The sequence below is a fragment of the Geotrypetes seraphini genome, chromosome 3 (genome assembly GCF_902459505.1).
Source record: "Geotrypetes seraphini chromosome 3, aGeoSer1.1, whole genome shotgun sequence".
In the NCBI taxonomy this organism is placed as follows: Eukaryota; Metazoa; Chordata; class Amphibia; order Gymnophiona; family Dermophiidae; genus Geotrypetes; species Geotrypetes seraphini.
This window is the reverse complement of record NC_047086.1, coordinates 226,326,240-226,346,374: the sequence shown is the minus strand read 5'-3', so window position 1 is coordinate 226,346,374 and position 20,135 is coordinate 226,326,240. Positions and strand designations below refer to the sequence as shown.

Below are 20,135 nucleotides of genomic sequence, written 5' to 3'. Positions count from 1 at the left end.
TCTCTGTTCTGTGCTTATGAAAAGGACATAGTTTTCAGTTGGCATCGACTGCAGGATCAATTGACTGTGCGGGATCTGGCTTGTTTAGTTTTATAATGTATGTGTTGGTGTTCTAGTGCTCACTGCAGTGTTTAAGATGCTGCCTTTTCCTAGGTACACTCTTGTTGTGCGATATGTGGATTGTTACTAAAAAATATATTTTTCATATAGATGGGGGGGTGTCAAAAAATGATGGGCCCCGGGTGTCACATATGCTAGGTACACCACTGGGTGTGGATTAGACGGAATAGCTTTTTGATGTCAAAAGTTATTGCTTTGTTGGCCTTGGCAATATAAAGTTTGTATTTGTTGATAACTGATCTCCATGCTGATTTGTGTTCTGGGAGATTGTTCTTTTGCCATCGGCTTTCTAGTCTTCTGTGTAATACTGTTTTTCTGCTTTTAGGGCATCTGTGAACTATGGTGAGGACTTGGTTGATTTTTGGCTTTTGTGATGTATTGGTACAACAAAGTTGAGGGCTTTCTCTGTTGTGGTGTTACAATTATCAAGTGAGGCTATAAGTCTTGTTGAAATGATGTTTAGTATTTCAGAGGCCTTGTTCCAGAATTGGTTGGTATTAATCTTGCTTCTTATTAGAGTTTTCCTAGTGGTGGTTTTGATGGTGTTCTTTTCTTTGTGGAGGTTGAGGGTAAAGAATAATAAATAGTGGTCAGACCAAGGGACTGTTGTCCAGTTAGTTTCTGTTATAAGCTTAGGGGTAGTTGAAGATATGAAGTCTAGGATGTGACCTTTTTCATGTGTAGGTCCTGATGATTTCCAGAGGCCGTGATAGGTCAGAGCACGTTACAGGGCTTCAAAGAAGGTTTAGATAGGTTCCTAGAGGATAAAGGGATTGAGGGGTACAATAGGAGTTGAGCTAGGTTATAGGAATAGTCAGGGACCACTGCACAGGTGATAGGCCTGAGGGGCCGCCGCGGGAGCGGACCGCTGGGCGGGATGGACCTCTGGTCTGACCCAGTGGTGGCAAATTCTTATGTTCTTAAGGTCCAGTTGGCTGTCTAAAAAGAACCTGTGGAAGTTTGCGGAGATTGTGTTGTTCTGGGATTTGAGTGGGATGTTTATGTCTATGTCTCCTAGGACTATCAGTCTGGTACATTGACAGGTTAGATTTGAGATAATTCCTTATATTTTTGTGGCACTGTTGGAATAGGGTCCTGGAATAGGGTCCTACAATAGTAGTAATCCAATGCTGCTGGACTGTGTGCTTGATTTATCCTTTAACTTACAGATTATGCATTCTATTTCTGGTTGTATAGCAGAATCAGATAAGATGTGGAAGGAACTTTTGTAGATCAGAGCGAGGCCACCTCCCCGTTTGTTTGGTCTCAGCGTATGGATAATGCTGTAACTTGGTGGGCATAGATGGGGGAATTCTGGACTTGCATTCTCTTTTAGCCAGGTTTCTGTAAAGAAAGAAAGGCCTGCATTGTTTGTGGAAATCAAATCATTTATTAGTAGCGGCTTGTTGGCTACTGACCTTGCATTGATATAATTGCATGGGAGTGGGATAGTAGTTTTTTTCTTTGGAGGGAGATGGATTTAAGAGGATTTTTTTGTAAGTTGATGGCAGTTCTGTTGGAGGGGTGTTAGGTTTCCTTTTATTGTTTGGGTGGTTTCCAGTGATTTTGGGGATTGTTTTGTGAGTTGAATTTGGATTATTCATGGTGTAGTGGTTTACAGGTAGAGCGTGTCTGTGTGGGTGGTGATTGTGATGTGTAGGATGCCATGTTGGATAAGAGGTGTTAGTTGAGTGATCATTAATTAGGTTGAATAGTCCAAGTAGGAAGATGGGTAATGCCTAATGTGACCATACGTCCCGTTTTGAACAGGACCATCCTGTTTTTAGGTACCCAGTCCGTTGTCCCCAAGCACAGCTTTGGGTCGCCAAAATGTCCCATTTTCAGAAAGAGAGCAACTAGAGTCTAGCTGCTCTCGTTCTGAAAACAGGACATTTCGGCGTCCCGAAGCTGTGCTTGGGGATAATGTGCAGGGGTGCCCAAAAGGAGCCCGGGATTTCTCCCTGCTGGCGTGAGTGGCTGGCTGTGAGGGCTGAGAGAGAATGCACGGGGAGCGCTGAGTGCCCCGGGGACCTCAGCTCGTACGCTCTCTTGAGTCCCCCCCTGACAGGACCGCCACCTCCCTATTGCCCTAGACTGGTGTTCGTCCCAGGGGCTTAGGCCGCGGTGTGAGGAGGAACCAGCTTATGCCACGGTGTGGGGGGGGGCCCCCCATCTATGCATTGCATGTAAGCACACCTGCCCCCGCCCCCCCACCCGTCTGCACGTTGGATTTGAGCGGCCTGGGCTTCGGCAGTGGCCCTCGCCATGCTCAAGTATATCCTCCTCTGGCACTGCAACTGGCATGTGAAGTCAGTGGACAAGCAGCACTGCTCCCTGAAGGCTATGTCCGACAAAATCTATTGCTACACCCACAGTCTGGAGCTGCTGCTCGATGCCAACTAGCTGTGGGAGGTGCCCAAGCCCACTGCAAATAAGAAAGATGGCCTTGAATGCCAGTAGCAGCCCTGCTCTGGGCTTAATGTTCTTCAAAGATGCAAGAGGAGAGAGATTTGTGGTTTGAAAGAAAGAAAGACAGAATGGGGGGACGGGGGTGGGAAAGAAAGAAAGACAGAAAGAAAGGAGAGGCAGGGAGAGAGAAAGAATGAGGGGGGCAGGGAGAAAGAAAGACAGAAAGATGGGGACAGTGAGAGAGAAAGAAAGGGGGGTGGGTTCGTTCTGATGAGGAAAAGGACCGATTAGCCACCTTAAGATTGGAGTTGAAAGATTTGGAATTGGTAAATATGGCCGAGGTTTTGAATAAAACCCGTCAGGAATATTTTGAATTTTATAACTGCAATAGCAGGCTTTTGGCCCATAAATTGAAATTACAGATGACAAGGAATGATATTACTAGTATTGTGGATGGGAATGGGGTCCATTGTACTACCCCGCAGGATATTGGGGAGGCATTTAATCTTTTTTATAAGGAGTTATATCGGTCTGATCAATCGGTGAGTGAAGGGGAGATTGTTTCTTATTTACGAGGTTTGCCATTGTCAGTGCTTTCTTTAGACGAGTCCTCTTACCTCTCTCGTCCAATCTCAGCTTTAGAAATCGAGGAGGTAATTGGTGCGTTACCTTTGCATACCTCCCCGGGTCTGGATGGGTTTACTAATAAATTTTATAAAGTGTTTCAGCAGATCTTGATTCCTGTTCTGGTTAGAGTGTTTAATAGTTTTGATGAGCAACATCCATTACCGCGGTCCTGGCGGTTGGCAGCAGTGACATTGATACATAAACCGAGGAAAAATTCAGAGAGTTGTGCGGCATATTGCCCAATTTCGTTGCTAAATACTGATTATAAAATTTTCACAAAAGTATTAGCGGTAAAATTACAAACTTATATGCCTAAACTTGTGCATTATGATCAAGCGGGTTTCTCTGAGTTGGATGGGGCGTATTTCTGCTATTAAAATGATGATCTTGCCGAAACTGTTGTATATTTTTATGGCTTTGCCCATTTCGATTTCTGAAGATTTTTTCCGACAGTTGTCACGAAGGTTTTTGCTTTTATATGGAAAAAAAAGCCGCCTCGGGTTCGCCGTAATGTGTTATACCGATCTAAATTGCAGGGGGGCATGGGGGTCCCGAATTTTCATTTGTATTATCAAGCAGCTTTGTTACAGGAGATTGTAATGTGGTTGTCTTTTGATAATAAACCCTGGATACATGTAGAGCAATATTTTTTACCTCGGATTTCGCTATGGAAATTACCTTGGGCGCCTTTGGTGCATTTGTGTTCTGCGCTTCGGACCCCCAATCCCTTTCTTCGTACGATTTTCATGATTTGGTATAAGCTTAGGAAGAAGATGTTCCCAGAGAGGTGTTATTTTGGTCAAATGGCTCTGGTGGCACTGCCAGGTTTTTCTGCATCACGAGAGGAGATGATAACTGGTCGATGGGTTCGTTTGGGCTTACGGTTTTTGGGACAGCTCTAGGAAGATATGCATTTTTTATCTTTTGAAGATCTGCGAGTAGAATATGATTTGGAGGCGAGGGACTCTTTTCTATATACTAGACTGCAGTCTTTTCTTTTGAAAGAAGCTTTTTGGGAGATATCGTTGGGTGATACGTGGCTAGAGCTTGCTTTTAAGGGGGGGTCGGGACATGGGGGGGTTTCTAGGGTTTATCAGGCTTTATTATATAGAGAGGATCCTTGGGATCCTTATTGAGTAGCGTGGGAGCGAGTGTTTACAGGTAGGCGGTGGTCCCCTAATTGGGCGGTGGTTTATAAGGGCCTATTCTCCCCACTCTTTCTATTAATTATGTAAAGAATGGTTATAAGATCTATTATATGTGGTATTTTACCCCTGCTAGGCTGCACCATATTTTGGGGTGGGGTACAGATGGCTGTTGGAGGAACTGTGGAGAACGGGGGGATTTTCTGCATATTTGGTGGGGGTGCCCATTGGTTAAATAATTTTGGCACTTAGTGGGCAGATTATTGGTGCGTATATTGCAGAAACACTGTCCGGCATGTTTGGAATGTGGTTTGTTAAATGTGGGGGTGCTAGGGTTTCCGAAGTATGAACAGAAATTTGCAGCTTGTGTGTTTACGACTGCTCAATTGGCCTTAGCTTCTCATTGGAGATCACTGGGTATACCTGAGGTGGGTGATCTGTGTCGCCAGCTGGATTACCTTCAGCTGATGTCTAAATTGACAACTATTCGACATAATACTTTGGGTATGTATACAAAGATATGGGATACTTATTTGAAGTGGAGAGCAGGATAATATATGACGGTTTGTTTTATTGGTGCTACCCCTTATTATAACTGATTGCAGGGAGGTTTGGGGTGGGGAGGGGGGGTTGGGGTGTAGGATGGTAATGGGTAAGTTGGGAGGGGAAGAAAATTGAAAACCTAAGAATGGTTTCTTGTTTTTTGGGGAGATATTATGCATTGTTGTCTTGGTTTTTCTATTGGCATTTTTCTGTGTATTTTGCTGTATTCTATTCTTTTGCAATAAAGTTTATACAAAAAAAGAAAGAAAGAACAGATGCATAGTCAGAAGGAAGTGTAACCAGAGACTCACCAGACAACAAAAAGGTAGGAAAAATTATTTTATTTTCAATTTAGTGATCAAAATGTTTCAGTTTTGAGAATTTATATCTGCTGTCTATATTTTGCACTTTTTTTGTCTATTTTTCTATAGTTGTTACTGAGGTGACATTGCATATTTTAAAGTCATCTGTCTTGACCTCTTTAAAAAACCCCGAATATAAATGATAATTAACATTTTATCTGCATACAGTGTGCTTTATGTTTTTTTTAAATCTTATGGTTACCATTATGAATTAATAAGATATTGTGTGTACTGTACATGAAAAATGAATGGAAGAAATTGGGGGTGGGTCTAGGGCAGAGCTGTGGGTGGGGCTTGGGCAGGATTGGAGGCAGGCCTGAAAATTAGTAGATGTCCCATTTTGAGGAAAAAAATAAAGTCACGTTAGTAATGTCAGAGTTTAATTACACGTTGAATGAAGAAATACTTTCACCAGTTTGTTTGAGTTTTTTAAATTTATTTTTTTTTATTTTAACAGTATCCTGTTTCCAACAGTAGTCAACCCAGGTCAAAGTACCTGGCAAGATACCAAGAAGAAAAACAGATTTTATGCTGCTTATCCTAGGAATAAGTAGTGGATTTCCCTAAGTTATCTTAATAATATCTCCTGGATTTCTCTTTTAGGAAGTTATACATACTTATTTTAAACCTTGCTAAGTTAACTGCTTTCACCACATTCTCTGGGAAAGAATGCCAGAGTTTAATTACACATTGAATGAAGAAATACTTTCACCAGTTGGTTTGTTTGTTGTTTTACTTTATTTTCTTTATTTTAACAAGTTAAACAGCCTTACAACAACTGAACATGTCACTTTACATTGCTTACGGGTTTGCCAGCAAGATATCGTACTATACAGCTGTACTCTATTTCTTTGGTACAGTGCACTCACTGATTCAATAAGTACATCAGCCTTTACCAGTTTGTTTTAAATCTACTACTTAATGAAATGTGTCGCAAACTTTTTAAGCTGCTGGCACATTAATCTTAGAGCTGTGGTTGGAGGGTGCCCGGAAATGAGCAGATGTCGAAGAAATGACATCACACACATACATGACATCATTACGTCGATGTCCATGCATGCATAGATATCCTTCAGTCGCGGCCCTGAGCCTCTTATTACCGCCGCTGGAGGGGGTGGGGGTGGGAGTGCTGCAGAAGGAGAGGTGAGGAGAAGAAGCAAAGACGCCGGCAAGGAGGAGAGACACAGGTGCCATCTGATTGACTACAGGATGTGCCTCTCGCCACAAAAGGTATGTCCTGTAAGCAGTCAGCCGGTGCCTCTCCTCCTTGCCGGCATCTTGGGGCACACCTGGAATCCTCTGGGACACACAGTTTGTGTTACATTGATTTAGTGACTTCATCATATTAACTTAATCCTAGTGTTTTTGGAAAGAGTAAACAAGCGATTCACAACTACCCACGCCACTCGTATTTGATAGACCTTGATCATATCTCCCCTGAGCTGTCTCTTTTCTCAGCTGAAGAGCCCTAGCCGCTTTAGTCTTTCCTCATAGGGAAGTGGTCCCATCCACTGTTCCCTCTAAGCTGTGCGCTCGTGCGCGCGCACACAACTTGCCGAACCCGCGCACACAAATTAAAATAGCGTGCACAAAAAAATAAATTTTTGCCTAAAATGATTTATTGAGATGAGACTTTATGTTACATAAAGTGCAACTAGCCTAAAGTGTAACTAAAATTACATTGTATTTTCGTTAATTCAGACTAAACTCAAAGACCTGCCCATAAATGCCCATAACTGAACTCCGGGCCCTCTGACAATCATTTTTATAGCGCACACAAATTTAGTTTTTCTTTAAAACGCGCACACAGCCTATGAAAAATTAGAGGGAACATTGGTCCCATCCCTTTTATAATTTTTGTCGCATGTCTCTGTACCTTTTCTAATTCTGCTATATCTTTTTTGAGATGTGGTGACCAGAATTACATACAATGTTTAGATGCAACGCACTGCAAATCGATGCAAAGGCATTAACACATTTTGATGTACATTAATCAACTTGCTCTGCCTTAATTTGTCAATTAGTGCTTACTAATTGCTCAGATTCCATAGTATATATGTCTGTACTGGGATCGGTGCTATTTAACTTATTTATAAATGATCTGGAAATTGGAACAACGAGTGAGGTGATTAAATTTGCAGATGACACTAAACTGTTCAAAGTTGTTAAAACGCTTGCGGATTGTGAAAAATTGCAGGAAACTGGAAGACTGGGCGTCCAAATGGAAGATGAAATTGAATGTGGACAAATGCAAAGTGATGCACATTAGGAAGAATAACCTGAATCAGTTACTGGATGCTAGGGTCCACCTTGGGGGTTAGCGCCCAAGAAAAGGATCTGGGTGTCATCGTAGACAATACGATGAAACCTTCCACCCAATGTGTGGAGGTGGACAAAAAAGCAAACAGGATGCTAGGAATTATTTAAAAAGGGATGGTTAACAAGACTAAGAATGTTATAATGCCCCTGTATCGCTCCATGGTGCGATCTCATCTGGAGTATTGTGTTCAATTCTGATCTCCTTATCTCAAGAAAGATATTGGGGCACCAGAAATGTTCAAAGAAGAGCGACCAAGATGATAAAGTGGATGAAACTCCTCACGTATGAGGAAAGACTAAAAAGGTTAGGGCTCTTCAGCTTGAAAAAAAGACAGCTGAGGGAAGATATGATTGAAGTCTACAAAATCCTGAGTGGAATAGAATGGATACAAGTGGATCAATTTTTCACTTCGTCAAAAATTACAAAGACTAGGGGGACACTCAAAGTTACAGGGAAATAATTGTAAAACCAATAGGAGGAAATATTTTTTCACTCAGAAAATAGTTAAGCTCTGGAACGCATTGCCAGAAGTTGTGGTAAGAGAGGATAGCGTAGCTGGTTTTAAGAAGGGTTTGGACAATTTTCTGGAGGAAAAGTTCATAGTCTGTTATTGAGAAAGACATGGATGAAACCACTGCTTGCCCTGGATCGGTAGCATGGAATTTCGCTAATCTTTGGGTTTTGGTCAGGTACTAATGACCTGGATTGGCCACCATGAGAATGGGCTACTGGGCTTGATGGACCATTGGTCTGACCCAGTAAGGCTATTTTTATGCTCTTAAGCACTCAAAACTGTGTGAGCAGATTTGGGTAAGCACCCAATTTAATTAACTAACAAGCCAATCAGCATCAATAATTGGGCATCAATTATTGGCGTTGTCAACAATTTGGATTTACATGCACATCTTGCTAAGCACTATTCTATAATGATGAGCACAAAAATCTTTAGCGTGCAACTGAAAAGGGGGCAAGACCATGGGAGAGGCATGGGTGGGGTCGGGGCATTCACTAAAGATGTTTGCAGTATTATAGTAGAATTGGGGGGATCTGCGCCTATTTTACACGTGAGGATTTATACCAGGTTTCAGTTTTAAGTAGTAAATTTAAAACAAACCAGAGAAAACATTTCTTCCCTCAATATGTAATTAAACTCTGAAATTCATTGCCAGGGAATGTGGTGAAAGCAGTTAGCTTAGCAAGGTTTAAAAAAAGATTTGGACAATTTCCTAAAAGAAAAGCCCATAAGCCATTATGAAGATGGACTTGGGAAAATCCACTGCTTATTCCTAGGATAAGCAGCTTAAAATCTGTTGTACTCTTTGGGATCTTGCTAGGTACTTGTGACCTGGGTTGATCACTTTTGGAAACAGGATACTGGGCTTGATGGACCTTCGGTTTGTCCCAGTATGACAACTCTTATGTAATGCTAAAGTCACAATACAGTGGAAGGTAATGTCCATCAGTGGCCTTTCACAATAATACAAATTAACTTAAAGAAATCCAATGAAATAACTGGGTAGACATTTGCCCGTTCAAAGGCCAACACAAGTTTAAAGATGCAGCTGTCAGAATACCAGCAGCAGGGCCAATGCAAAGGTATTAGTTACCCTAGGTCAGTGGTTCTTAACCTAGTTCTCTGGACACATTCAGCCAATCATGTTTTCAGGATATCCAAAATGAATAGGGATGAGCTAAATTTGCATCCAGTGGAGGTAGTGAATGCAAATCTATCTCATGCATATTCATTATGGTCATCCTGAAAACCTGATTGGCTAGGCGCGTCCTGATGACTGATTTGAGAACCCCTGCCCTAAGTGAATCTTCAGGCTTATGCCTTTCTCAATTACTAACTTCAAGGCCCCTAGGATCTCCCCTGAGATTATGATAAATTAAGCAATCATGATCATCTCAATGCTATCACTCCCACAATCATCCTATAAATGTGTAATTGGATATTATATACAAGTATGTAAATATTCAACTGCATTTGGTATATACTTAGAGAAATGGCCATTTCAGTGACTGGAATACAAATGTGGAAAAACTTAGTAAGACAGTTAAGGATGACGAACAATATACAGCAATTCAAAAAGCTTTTGAAGACTTCCTTATTTGTAGAAGCTTTCTTTTTTTTTTTTTAAATGGATGAGAAATACTGATTTTTAAATAATTACAGAATGATTCATTTGTTTTAATGTGAAGAATGTTTAACGTTGGTCTTTATTATGTATGTTTGCTATGCTACTTAGGTTTCAAGTGGGCTATAAATTTTGGTTTTTTTCAAAATAAATAAATATATCTAATGAGGTTAATTTCCAAAAAGTATGAAAATGAGCTATTTGGAAACTCCCATTCTCCCTAGGCATAAAAGGTACATGCCAGGGGCATAGCTACCATTGCGCAAGCCTGGCAAAATGTCCAGGGCTACCCAGTGGTAGCTGAACCCTTTGCTCCCCATGCCCAGTTGCTTACTTGCACACTGGGTCCTCCAGATGCTACAGTGTCAGAGAATGTGCCAAAGGCTGCCTCTAGGCCAGTGAGACCATTTTTCTGCCACACCCTGTCCACAGGAAGTTGCATCTGAGCAGTAGGATGTGGCAGAGGAAAGATCGACTGGCCAGAAAAGCAGCCCTTTGTGTTATCTGTGTCACTGTAGTGTCTGGAGGACCGGACAAGCTATCTTGGTCCTGCTACTCAGGGCCCACTGAGTCCCAGCTAAACCACTGGAACACACTAATAATTCTTTAGATAGTGAGGCTGTTGGAATTATTGCTTTGTATTGACTGCAGCTGCTCTTTGTTACCCCGTCTAAGCTGCTTCCCTAATTATCTGCTTAGTCAAGCCCGATGGTTGGGCAAGCCATAACATATGAGTCTGTATTCAGACTGAGCCAAGGGTGAGAGCATGTGTAAATACAAAAATAATTAATTTTTTTAGAGAAACTGTTTATAGGAAAAACTCCAAAGGCGTATAGGCAACGAATGAGCTGCATCGGCCCTCCTCTTGGGACACAAGCGGGTCTAGGTAAGCAGCAGGCAGCTGTAGTTTCAGTTTCTTGCAACATACCATTCGCGGTGCAGTTCTGGCTCCATACCACTTGCCCATCAGCGAGCACTGTCTGGTTATGGGGAAACTGCAGCCTGATGGAGAAAGTGACCTTAGCACTGGCCAACGTTGGGGCATCATTGTTCACCTCAAGCATCACCTGACCACCTGGAAGAAATCCAAGGCTGCAGCATTAAGGATACATGACAGTCACATGAGGAACCCCTGACAAGAGGTGAAATCCAGAGCTCTTTCTCTGTGACTGCAGGGCACATCTCTGATGAGTTTAATCCACAAGCATGCAATGACCTCTCTACTCAGATTCAAAGACAAAGGATCCCATAGACAAATATGTACGATTGAAAATTAAAAACAAAGAGAGCCATACAAAGAGGAATTTAGGGTGGCAGTTCTATAACAGGGAGCCTAGTTATAGGCATTCTGTATAAGACGCTCAGCCTCACCAGGCCCAAGCACTAACTTTCCCTCCCTGCATGAGTTTGCGGTGTCAAGAACAAATAGGAAGGGTTTCCCTTCCCTTCCCTGCCACTGTCTTCCTGATTCCACAGAGGCTGCTGCTGCTGGCTCTGCTCCTCTTCTGCCTCTTTCTCCCTTCCATGTGATGTAACTTCTTGCTTCATGGAGGGAGAAGGAAGAGAGAGACCAGCAGAGGTAGCAACAACAGGACTCTAGTCTCGCACATGGTTTTATTTTCTTTGCAGCCTCTGTGGAAGTGGGGGAGCCAGCAGCAGAGGAAGAAATGGAAACCCTATTTTCTCTTGCCACCCAAAATGTGGGCAAGCAGTGGCTGATGGAGGGTGAAGGGGGGTGAAAGGAGAGAAAGAGGTGTGGAATTGTGGGGTAAGGGGATGAGATGGGATGGGATGATGGAGAAGGATGGGCCTCTTGGGAGAAAAGAGAGAGAAGGACTTTTGGGGGAGGGTGAGAGACAGGCGATGCTGGATGGAGAGGGGGGATAGACAGTTGGGCTCATATCCCAAGGATTTTAACCTGAACTAGCACACCTCATATCTCATCCCAGCCCTGCCCCATTTTAGCCTTCCCAAACATCTGGGTCACTGACCGCTACGGAGTATGTATCTATGGCAGGGCTTCTCAACCCAGCTTAGGACACACTCAGCCAATCAGTTTTCAGGATATCCACAAAGAATATGCAGTTGTAATCATAAGATGGATCTTCACATCAAAGAGGCAGTACATGCAAATTTATCTCATGCATATTTATCGTGGGTGTGTCCTGATGGGTTGAGAAGCTCTGGTGTTTACAATACTAGCATAACAGTGAGAAAATGTGCCTATAATTTCAGCATGAGCATTACCATCAGGCATAAAATTAGGTGTGAGTGTGTACATCTAAATGCTGGAGATACAAGCCTAACTTATAGTATTCTATAAATTATTAGATGAATTCTATAAATGGCATCTAAAGTTAGATGGTAATTCTATGCAAGATGTCAAAATGGGACTGAAACAGAAGGTCAGTGCGGAAATATACTTATGCACCCAGTTATAGGATAGCTAGCATCTAAATATATCTGTGTATAACAAGGGAGGGAGGGGGTGACTCCAAGGGAGTAGGGTTAACATATGGCTCCAGAAAAAAGAGGATGGATTGAGACATCCAGGTTTTACTTCCATTGAAAGCAGGCAATGGAAGTAAAACCTGGATGTCTCAATCCGTCTTCCTTTTTCTGAAGCCATATGGAACCCTACATGGGAGGGGCGTGGGTTGATCAGGGACATTCTGGAATATAGCCTTCAGCATTATAGAATACCACCAAGGCACTAGGGGCCAGATTCTCTAAGCTCTGACACTAAGGTGGGATTTCTAGACATCGGAGTAAGATTTTCCTATCCTTTTGGGCATCTTATTTAGATACTTCACCTCCTCTGATCAAAAGTCAAGTTGTTAATAGGTTATTGAAGCCAGTGGTGCCCTTATTGCCAGTTGGTGAGGGTGGGTTGGGGTGTGTATGGGGGGGGAGGCGGGGTTCCAATAGGGTGGGGACTGGTTGAGTCTGGGTTATAAGAACCCTAGCCTGGCTTCTGATTGTCTTATCCTGTTCTATTTGTTACCTGTTTTTTGTTTGATGACTATTGAAAATGCTGTATCTGCTGGTTTGTTTGTATCTTCTCTTTTCTAACAGTTTTGAAGGGAAAAAAAATACTAAGGTGGGAGCAATTTTTATTTTCTTGGCAATTCTCAGCACAACAGTATGCAAATTATATGCATGCTATGTGTGTGGAAAATCAGTGGTAAAGGGGGTGGAGGAGCTGTGCTCAGAAGAAAAATCACTAGCACAGCTCCAACTGCTGCCTGCTTATCTGTAAAAAAACCCCAACAAAACATCAGCCCCTGCTCTCCCTGCCTGAACCAGCAAGCAAGGAGAGCAGGGGTTGCTTTTTTTTAATGGACGCAGCTGTTGTGTGTGCACAGAAAACATACAATAGCTGCGCCTATAAAAAAAAAAATCCCCCCACACACACACAAGCCTGGTGGTCTAGTACTGGACCATCCCACCTGCAATCCCCCCCTCCCAGTACCCACCAGCAGCAAGCTTCCTCCCCCATCCCCCTGACAGCCCCCCACCACACATGCCTTGTGGTCTATTGGGCTGACCCCCCCCTCCGACTCTCCTCTCATACCTTTTTTAGAAGACCAGCATGAGGGATGCTGACTCTTTCCAGCCAGTAGACCTGCGTCTTCAAAATGGCGGGCCTTCCCCTTCCCGGTGCATTCTGGAATGCACCGGGTGGAGAGGGGGGGGCTAAGGCCCTGATTGGCCTCCTATGGGTGGGGTTTTAGACGCCTGGGCCAATCAGGGCCTTAGGCCCTTTCCTGGTGTACCCCAATCCAATGCTTGTAGCTTTATCTTGAGAACAACCAGCTTATGCCAGCCATATTCCCTGCAACCAACAGGCACATACACCCGGAAAACCTCCAGCACCTGTGACAGACCTCTGGACTCACCTTTCCAACAATCCCTCTGCCTGGGATCACCCTCCTGCCAGACTGGGTACAATCGAGAGTTCCAAGCCATATACGGGGCGGATGAGGGGAGCTGCTTATGACTATACCTGCTGTCTTTCCCTTGTCCTCTGTCTTGTTGGCCTGGCTCTGTGGCATTTCCATGGAGGGGAAAAAAAAGAAACAGTGTTATCCTCATAAAAGCAATTCTTGTTTTCTTAAATTGAGGCTAGGTCTGAGGCACAGGGAGATAATAAAGCCCTTTTACTAGTTTTTTGTGCATGCTAATGGCCATTAGTGTGCGCTAGGTAACACAAGGCCCAGAGGTTTAAATGCACACTAATTCCGTTAGCACATGGCAAGCTTTAGTAAAAGGCCCTGAAGTGACTTATCCTCAGTCACGCAGTCTTTGGCAGAACATGGATTACAACTGAGGCAACAGTCTTTCTAGAGTTAAGGAAGGTGCTAGAACTTATGGTTCCTCATCCTCAGTAGTAACCAAAATATTACACAAGCCCTGCTATTTCTCTGCCTTTTGAGTCCCACAGACAGAGCAGCTTCACATACTTCTGAAGCAATAAGCCTCAGTCTGCCTGTAGGAGTTCTCCTGTTAGCTCTCTGGAAAAAAAAAAAAAAAAAGATGAAATTATATGGAGTCTGAGGGCCTCAGGCTGCTCTCTTCTTGTAAGAATGGCTTTCTGCTTAAGTTTTCCATTTTGGGAGAGCCTCAGAAGTTCAGGGCAGCATGTGACTGCTCACACCACCTTGCACCAGAGGGCTCTAAGCAACTGCAGTCATATGGTGCTCACGATCCTCTCTGGAATCTTCCATGTGACATTCAGCTGAGCTCTTAATGTTCATTATCTCCAACCCAGGAGGAGTTAAAGACAAGGAAAGAAAGGAGGGGGGGGGCAGTTTGCTCCCCACTTACCAAACATCCACAAGAGCAATAGGAGGTTGACTTATCATGAGTAAGAAACTAGAGAGCAGTGGCATTATGAAGTCTTCAACCATATCCATGAAAATTGCCCATTCATACATTTCCACATACTGTACATTCTCAATTCAATGATCTTTAAAAAGGGGAGAGTATCTGTTCCATGTATCACAAATAAACAAATAACATTACCTCATGTTTGATCAGACTGGATTAGTCATTCATAAGGAATTTCCAATGCACAAAATGTCTCTGCACGGCTTTTCTCTGTGCTCCATAGCTGCCTCCAACAGCAGTATGGAAATGTAGTACCACGAGCTCATTAATATTAAAATGAGCATTCTAGGCGATGCCCAGACAATGTCGGGTAATGCACAAAATTAAGCGCAGACCTTTAACGCTCCAAAATTACCGGCAGGTCTGGAGGTGCTGGTAGTGTCGAACCGTGTATGTTAAAAGCGTATACTGGCAGGTCTGGTGGCTGCCGATTACATGAGAGGTGGAAGTAAAAGAAAAAAAAAAAAAAAGTATATACTTCATACTTTTACAGGGTTGGGGGCAACATAATTCTATACACACCACAAGTGGAAACAGTGTGACCCCAATTGTCTTGCTATATATTCAATAATGTTTCATACAGAGGAAAAAGGCCTGAGTGAAAGGGACAGACCGCAACATTAATGATTCAGCAGTAGTGATAGCCCATATCCAATTTCAGTCATAGGTCATTAAAAAACCTCCAATGAACTTTAATGTGATGTTAACTGCACAGTAAAGAAAACACATTAATGTTGCAGTTTGTCCCTTTCACTGAGGCCTTTTTCCTCCATATGAAACATTATTATTGAACGGTATATAAATTTTTAAATAAATAAATAAGACAATTGGAGTCACACTGTTTCCACTTGTGGTGTGTATAGTATTATGTTACAGGACCAACACTGGCGTGTATAGTAATATATTAGTTGTGGATTCTGCCCCCCCCCCCCTTTTTTGGTATATAGGTAACATAAGACATTTATTGTTTGAGTGTTCATATGTTCAGACTTTTTGGGTTAAATTATGGTCTATCATAAGTGACATATTCCATATATCTACTCCCTTCCTTTATAAAATAATCTTGCTTAATGGATTATATCTCATAAGAACATAAGAATAGCCTTACTGGGTAAGACCAATGGTCCATCAAGCCCAGTAGCCCATTCTCATGGTGGCCAATCCAGGTCACTAATACCTGGCCCAAACCCAAGGAGCAGTAATATTCCATGCTACTAATCCAGAGCAAGCAGTGGCTTTCCCCATGTCTTAATAACAGACTATGAACTTTTTATCCAGGAATTTGTCCCAACCTTTCTTAAAACCAACTACACTGTCCACTTTTACCACAACTTCTGGCAACGCATTCCAGAGCTTAACTATTCTCTGAGTGATAAAACATGTCCTCCTATTGGTTTTAAAAGCATTTCCCTGCAGTTTCATCGAATGTCCCCCTAGTCTTTTTTTTTTTTAATCAAAGTTTATTTATTGAAATCATTTTACAAAAAGTGCAATAACAAATAATGTGAGACAATGAATTATACAAATAGAATACAAATCTGTCATAACAAATATGTCAAAGCTGTAAATATGTTTACATATGAATTGAAATTTGTAATTTTTGACGGAGTGAAAAATCGATCCACTTGTACCCGTTCTACTCCACTCAGGATTTTGTAGATTTCAATCATATCTCCCCTCAGCTGTCTCTTTTCCAAGCTGTAGAGCCCTATCCATTGTCCTCATACGAGAGGAGTTCCATCCTCTTTATCAAGACGTCTCTTTCTACCTATCATTGTTTACTAATGGATGCATTATTAGTGATTGCATTAAAAATCATTTGTGCTTCTTGGAAAGATCTTTCCCAAGTACATTATGATAAATGGCGGAATTTCATTTGTCTTACTTATAGGGCTCCTTTTACAAAGCCGTGTTAGCGGTTTTAGCGCACGCTAAACCCGCGCTACGTGGCTAGAACTAACGCCAGCTCAATGCTGGCGTTGACATCTAGCGCGGCCAGCAATTTAGCGCACGCTATTACACGCGTTAAACCGCTAACGCAGCTTCATAAAAGGACCCATAGATACGAAAGTTACCTTGCTAAGAAAAATAATACTGTTGGGGTTTTCAACAAAAAATGGTCTGTTTATAATGATTATTTAGCATCTCATTCTTAACATCTGATTGCAATATTCTTTGATGTGTGACATTTCCCTTGTATTCTTTTGTTTATTGTTCTATGTCTCTGAAACTGTTATTTAAATAAATGAAGACTTACAAAACTAATGATTTCCATAATATTTCATGGCTTTACAAAGAGGCAAACTTCAGGATGAAAAAAGCAGTTTTTATGTAATTTATCGAAACAAACATGATTAAAATAATCATTAAACTGACAATTTGTAGTACCTCTTTTCAGCTGTATAAATCAAAGGACATGTGCTTCTAGGAGAAAGGGTTTCAAAGCACATCTAGAGCTGGAAAAATTAAACCCTCTTTTTGTGATGGTTAAACACCATTTTATATCTTGAAATATACACTGTAAATAGTAGAGAGGGGAAAGGGATCTTATACGATTGTGTTAATTAATAACAATAAGAGGGAGGGGGGTTGGGTCTTGGGTTTTTATATATACAACTGTTGTATTTATTGATAGGTTTATAAGTGATGATTACAATAGTTTGTATGGTTTTAATTTGTACACTTGTTGAAAGATTAAAAATGAATAAAGATATTTAAAAATATATATATTGTATGCCACTTAGAAGATAAGTGGTATACCAAAAAAACCCTCTTCCGCCCCCTGAGTTTAAAGAGTTTAGAATAGACTCATGTCTGCGAATGACAAGGATGGGATACTGACAGTTCATTAAGCACACCACCTCCTGCAGTGAGCTTACAAGAATCACCAACCCAAATTGTAAGAGAGGTCCACTAGAAGTTCAGTGAGAGAAAGCTGGATTTACAGGTCATCAGTTTTCCGAGATGCAGATTAAAAATGATAAGTACAGTATGCGTTACTAATATCACACTTTGGGCTCCTTTTACTAAGGTGCGCTAGCGTTTTTAGTGCACGCAGGAAATTACCGTACGCTCCGCTTCTAGAACTAATGCCAGCTCAATGCTGGCGTTAAGGTCTAGCGTGCGCTATTCCGTGCGTTATAGCCCTAATACGGCTTAGTAAAAGGAGCCTTTAGGGTGCCAAGTTATGAAAATATTTATTTTTTACATACAGTCTGCCAGGTTTTTATTGATAACCTAACTTTTTTTTACAGACACACATTTTACTCATAATATCTTGTGTACAGCTGGACTTCCTGTGCTAAGACACAGTTCCCAACTCCTAGATGACACAGCCTTAGGGAGCCTAAGCCCATAGCGCCAGAACGAGAACCTGTCTGTGTGGCTCCTTTCACCGCCTCAAATTGTGACCCTCCAGGGACAGAAAAATACCCACTGTACAGTGTATGTAAGTGAATGTAACTCACCTTGGAAAAAGACATTAATTTAAATGTTTAAATTACGAGGTGGTGCTGAAAAGTTCTCAGACCAACCGATCAACTTCCTAAATAAAGTGTTATTTTGCCGCTGTAGCTGAAAAGGGTGTTATCTTATTTCATGAAGTGCCAATTTGCAGAAACAAAATTCTATGTTTTGACATTGTTTCAGATCATCGATTGAACCACATCCACGTCATTCTCTGCTTAGTTGGGCTGAGAACTTTTCAGCACCCTCTCTAAACTAAACTAAACTAAACCTTAAGTTTATATACCGCATCATCTCCACGGAAGTAGAGCTCGGCACGGTTTACAAGAACTTAAAAAAGAAAGGGTAGGAAAAGGTTTACATAAGTTTATAAATCGAGTGGAAAAGTAAGGGAAAAGAAATTACATGTTAGAGAAATACAAGTTAAATATGGGTAACAATAAGCAGTATAGAAAATATACTAGGCTACAAAATTTAATTAATTAAAATAATAACGCATATTTACTGACAGTTGGCAACCCTGCAATAGAATATTACTTTGGAGATGCATTATTTTTATTAGTTTATTAAGCCTATGAATTATACTTAATACTAATGGAGTGTTGTATTGAGATTATTGTATTAAAATTAAAATTATTAAATAAAGAAAAAAAAATAAAAATATTACTTTGGAGTAGATGGGCAAGAGATAAGAAGTTACTTACTATTCTGAGCTGCAGCCCCAGTCAGGAGCACACACAGTACAGCCACCCACCAAAAGCCATGCATTTTCCCTTCCAGTCCTGCTGTACTTTTCAGGAATTCCAGAAGCCACCAGCCCAGGGGAAGAGGCAACACCAGAAAAAGGAGACCTCATTTGCATAGACACACCTTCCTGCATTCCAAACCCCCAACCCCTCCCTAGAAAAGGATAGACAGTTTGTATAGAGGTGATTGACAAAATCATGAGTTTAAATCCCGCCCCAGTTTTATAACATTACCTTATTCGTCTATGCATTACCTTCTTGCAAAAAGTAAAAGGAAATAAATCCTAGATTCTTCTGTAAGTCTTGCAAATGCTCAGCTCTGGATAGCAATCAGGAGTTTGGTACAGCTCATCAGCTGATCACTGTCATTTCCCATTAAAAAAGTGTCCTCCGTTGTGAATCGAAAGGTGTAAATAAGTTCTATGCATAGAAACCTGATTCTGTAACCCACAAGAACATCAAGTCTTGAACAATAGGGAAAACAATAAGGTATTTGACTTAAAATAGCTTCTGTCATTAAGGTCTCCTTTTATCAAGTCACATTAGGGTTTTTTATTTCCGGCCGCTGTGGTAAAAGCTCTGATGCTCATATGAGCGTTGGAGCTTTTACTACAGCGGCTGGTGATTAAAAAAAAAACCAAAAACCTAACACAGCTTTATTAAAGGGGGCCTAAATTTTTCACTGAAATTTATGCCAGCTATGGAAAACTGGTTGTAAATCCTATGAATACAGCAGATCAGAGAACTTTGCTGAGAGGCACAGGAGACTATGGATCATGAAGGAGTCAAACTCAGGAGCAACAGAAGGAAATATATACACTGTTTCCCCGAAAATAAGCCCTAGATAAGATTGATCCCCGAAGGTCCCCCCCCCTAAATGTCTCCGACACTCCCCAACTCCATCCCTGACACTAGTGCTGCCTGATTTGTCAAAAAAACCAGACTCGTCAATTCAGCGACCCCCCACCCCGGTGAGACCCGACATACCTCCGCTCCAAGGCCTCCTAAAGCTGCAGCACTCTGAATGGGCTGCTTCATAGTCTTCCCTGCTGGGGCTTTTCCTCTGCTGCATCACAGTGGGAGGGTCAGTGGGGTTCTGCTGCACAGGGAGATGGGAGGGAGGGATAGAAAGATGCTGCAGAGGGAAGGCCCAGCCCCGGCGGGGAAGACTGTGAAGCAGCCCGTTCAGAGCACTGCTGTTTTTGGAGGCCTCGGAGCGGAGGTATATCGATCTCATGGTGGGAGGGTCAGTGGAGTTCTGCTGCAAAGGGGGATGGGAGGGAGGGATAGAAAGATGCTGCACAAGGGGAAGAGTGAGAAGGGAGGAAAGATGCTGCAATTGGATGGGGGAGAAAGGAAAGAGGAAGAAT

At 42.0% G+C, this 20,135-nt stretch overlaps 1 protein-coding gene across 1 annotated transcript in view; it reads right to left on the bottom strand.

Moving 5' to 3' along the window:
* The window catches only part of PMEL (premelanosome protein), a 78,287-nt gene extending 59,466 nt beyond the window's left edge, over positions 1 to 18,821 (bottom strand). The window contains exons 1-3 of the mRNA XM_033937527.1: positions 18,724 to 18,821; positions 13,564 to 13,710; positions 10,593 to 10,739 (exon numbers count right to left, since the gene is read on the bottom strand). Of these exons, the coding sequence (XP_033793418.1) occupies positions 10,593 to 10,739; positions 13,564 to 13,710; positions 18,724 to 18,787 (358 nt within the window). The 5' untranslated portion in view covers positions 18,788 to 18,821. The remainder of the gene's footprint in view (positions 1 to 10,592; positions 10,740 to 13,563; positions 13,711 to 18,723) is intronic.
* Between the last annotated feature and the right edge of the window lie 1,314 nt (positions 18,822 to 20,135).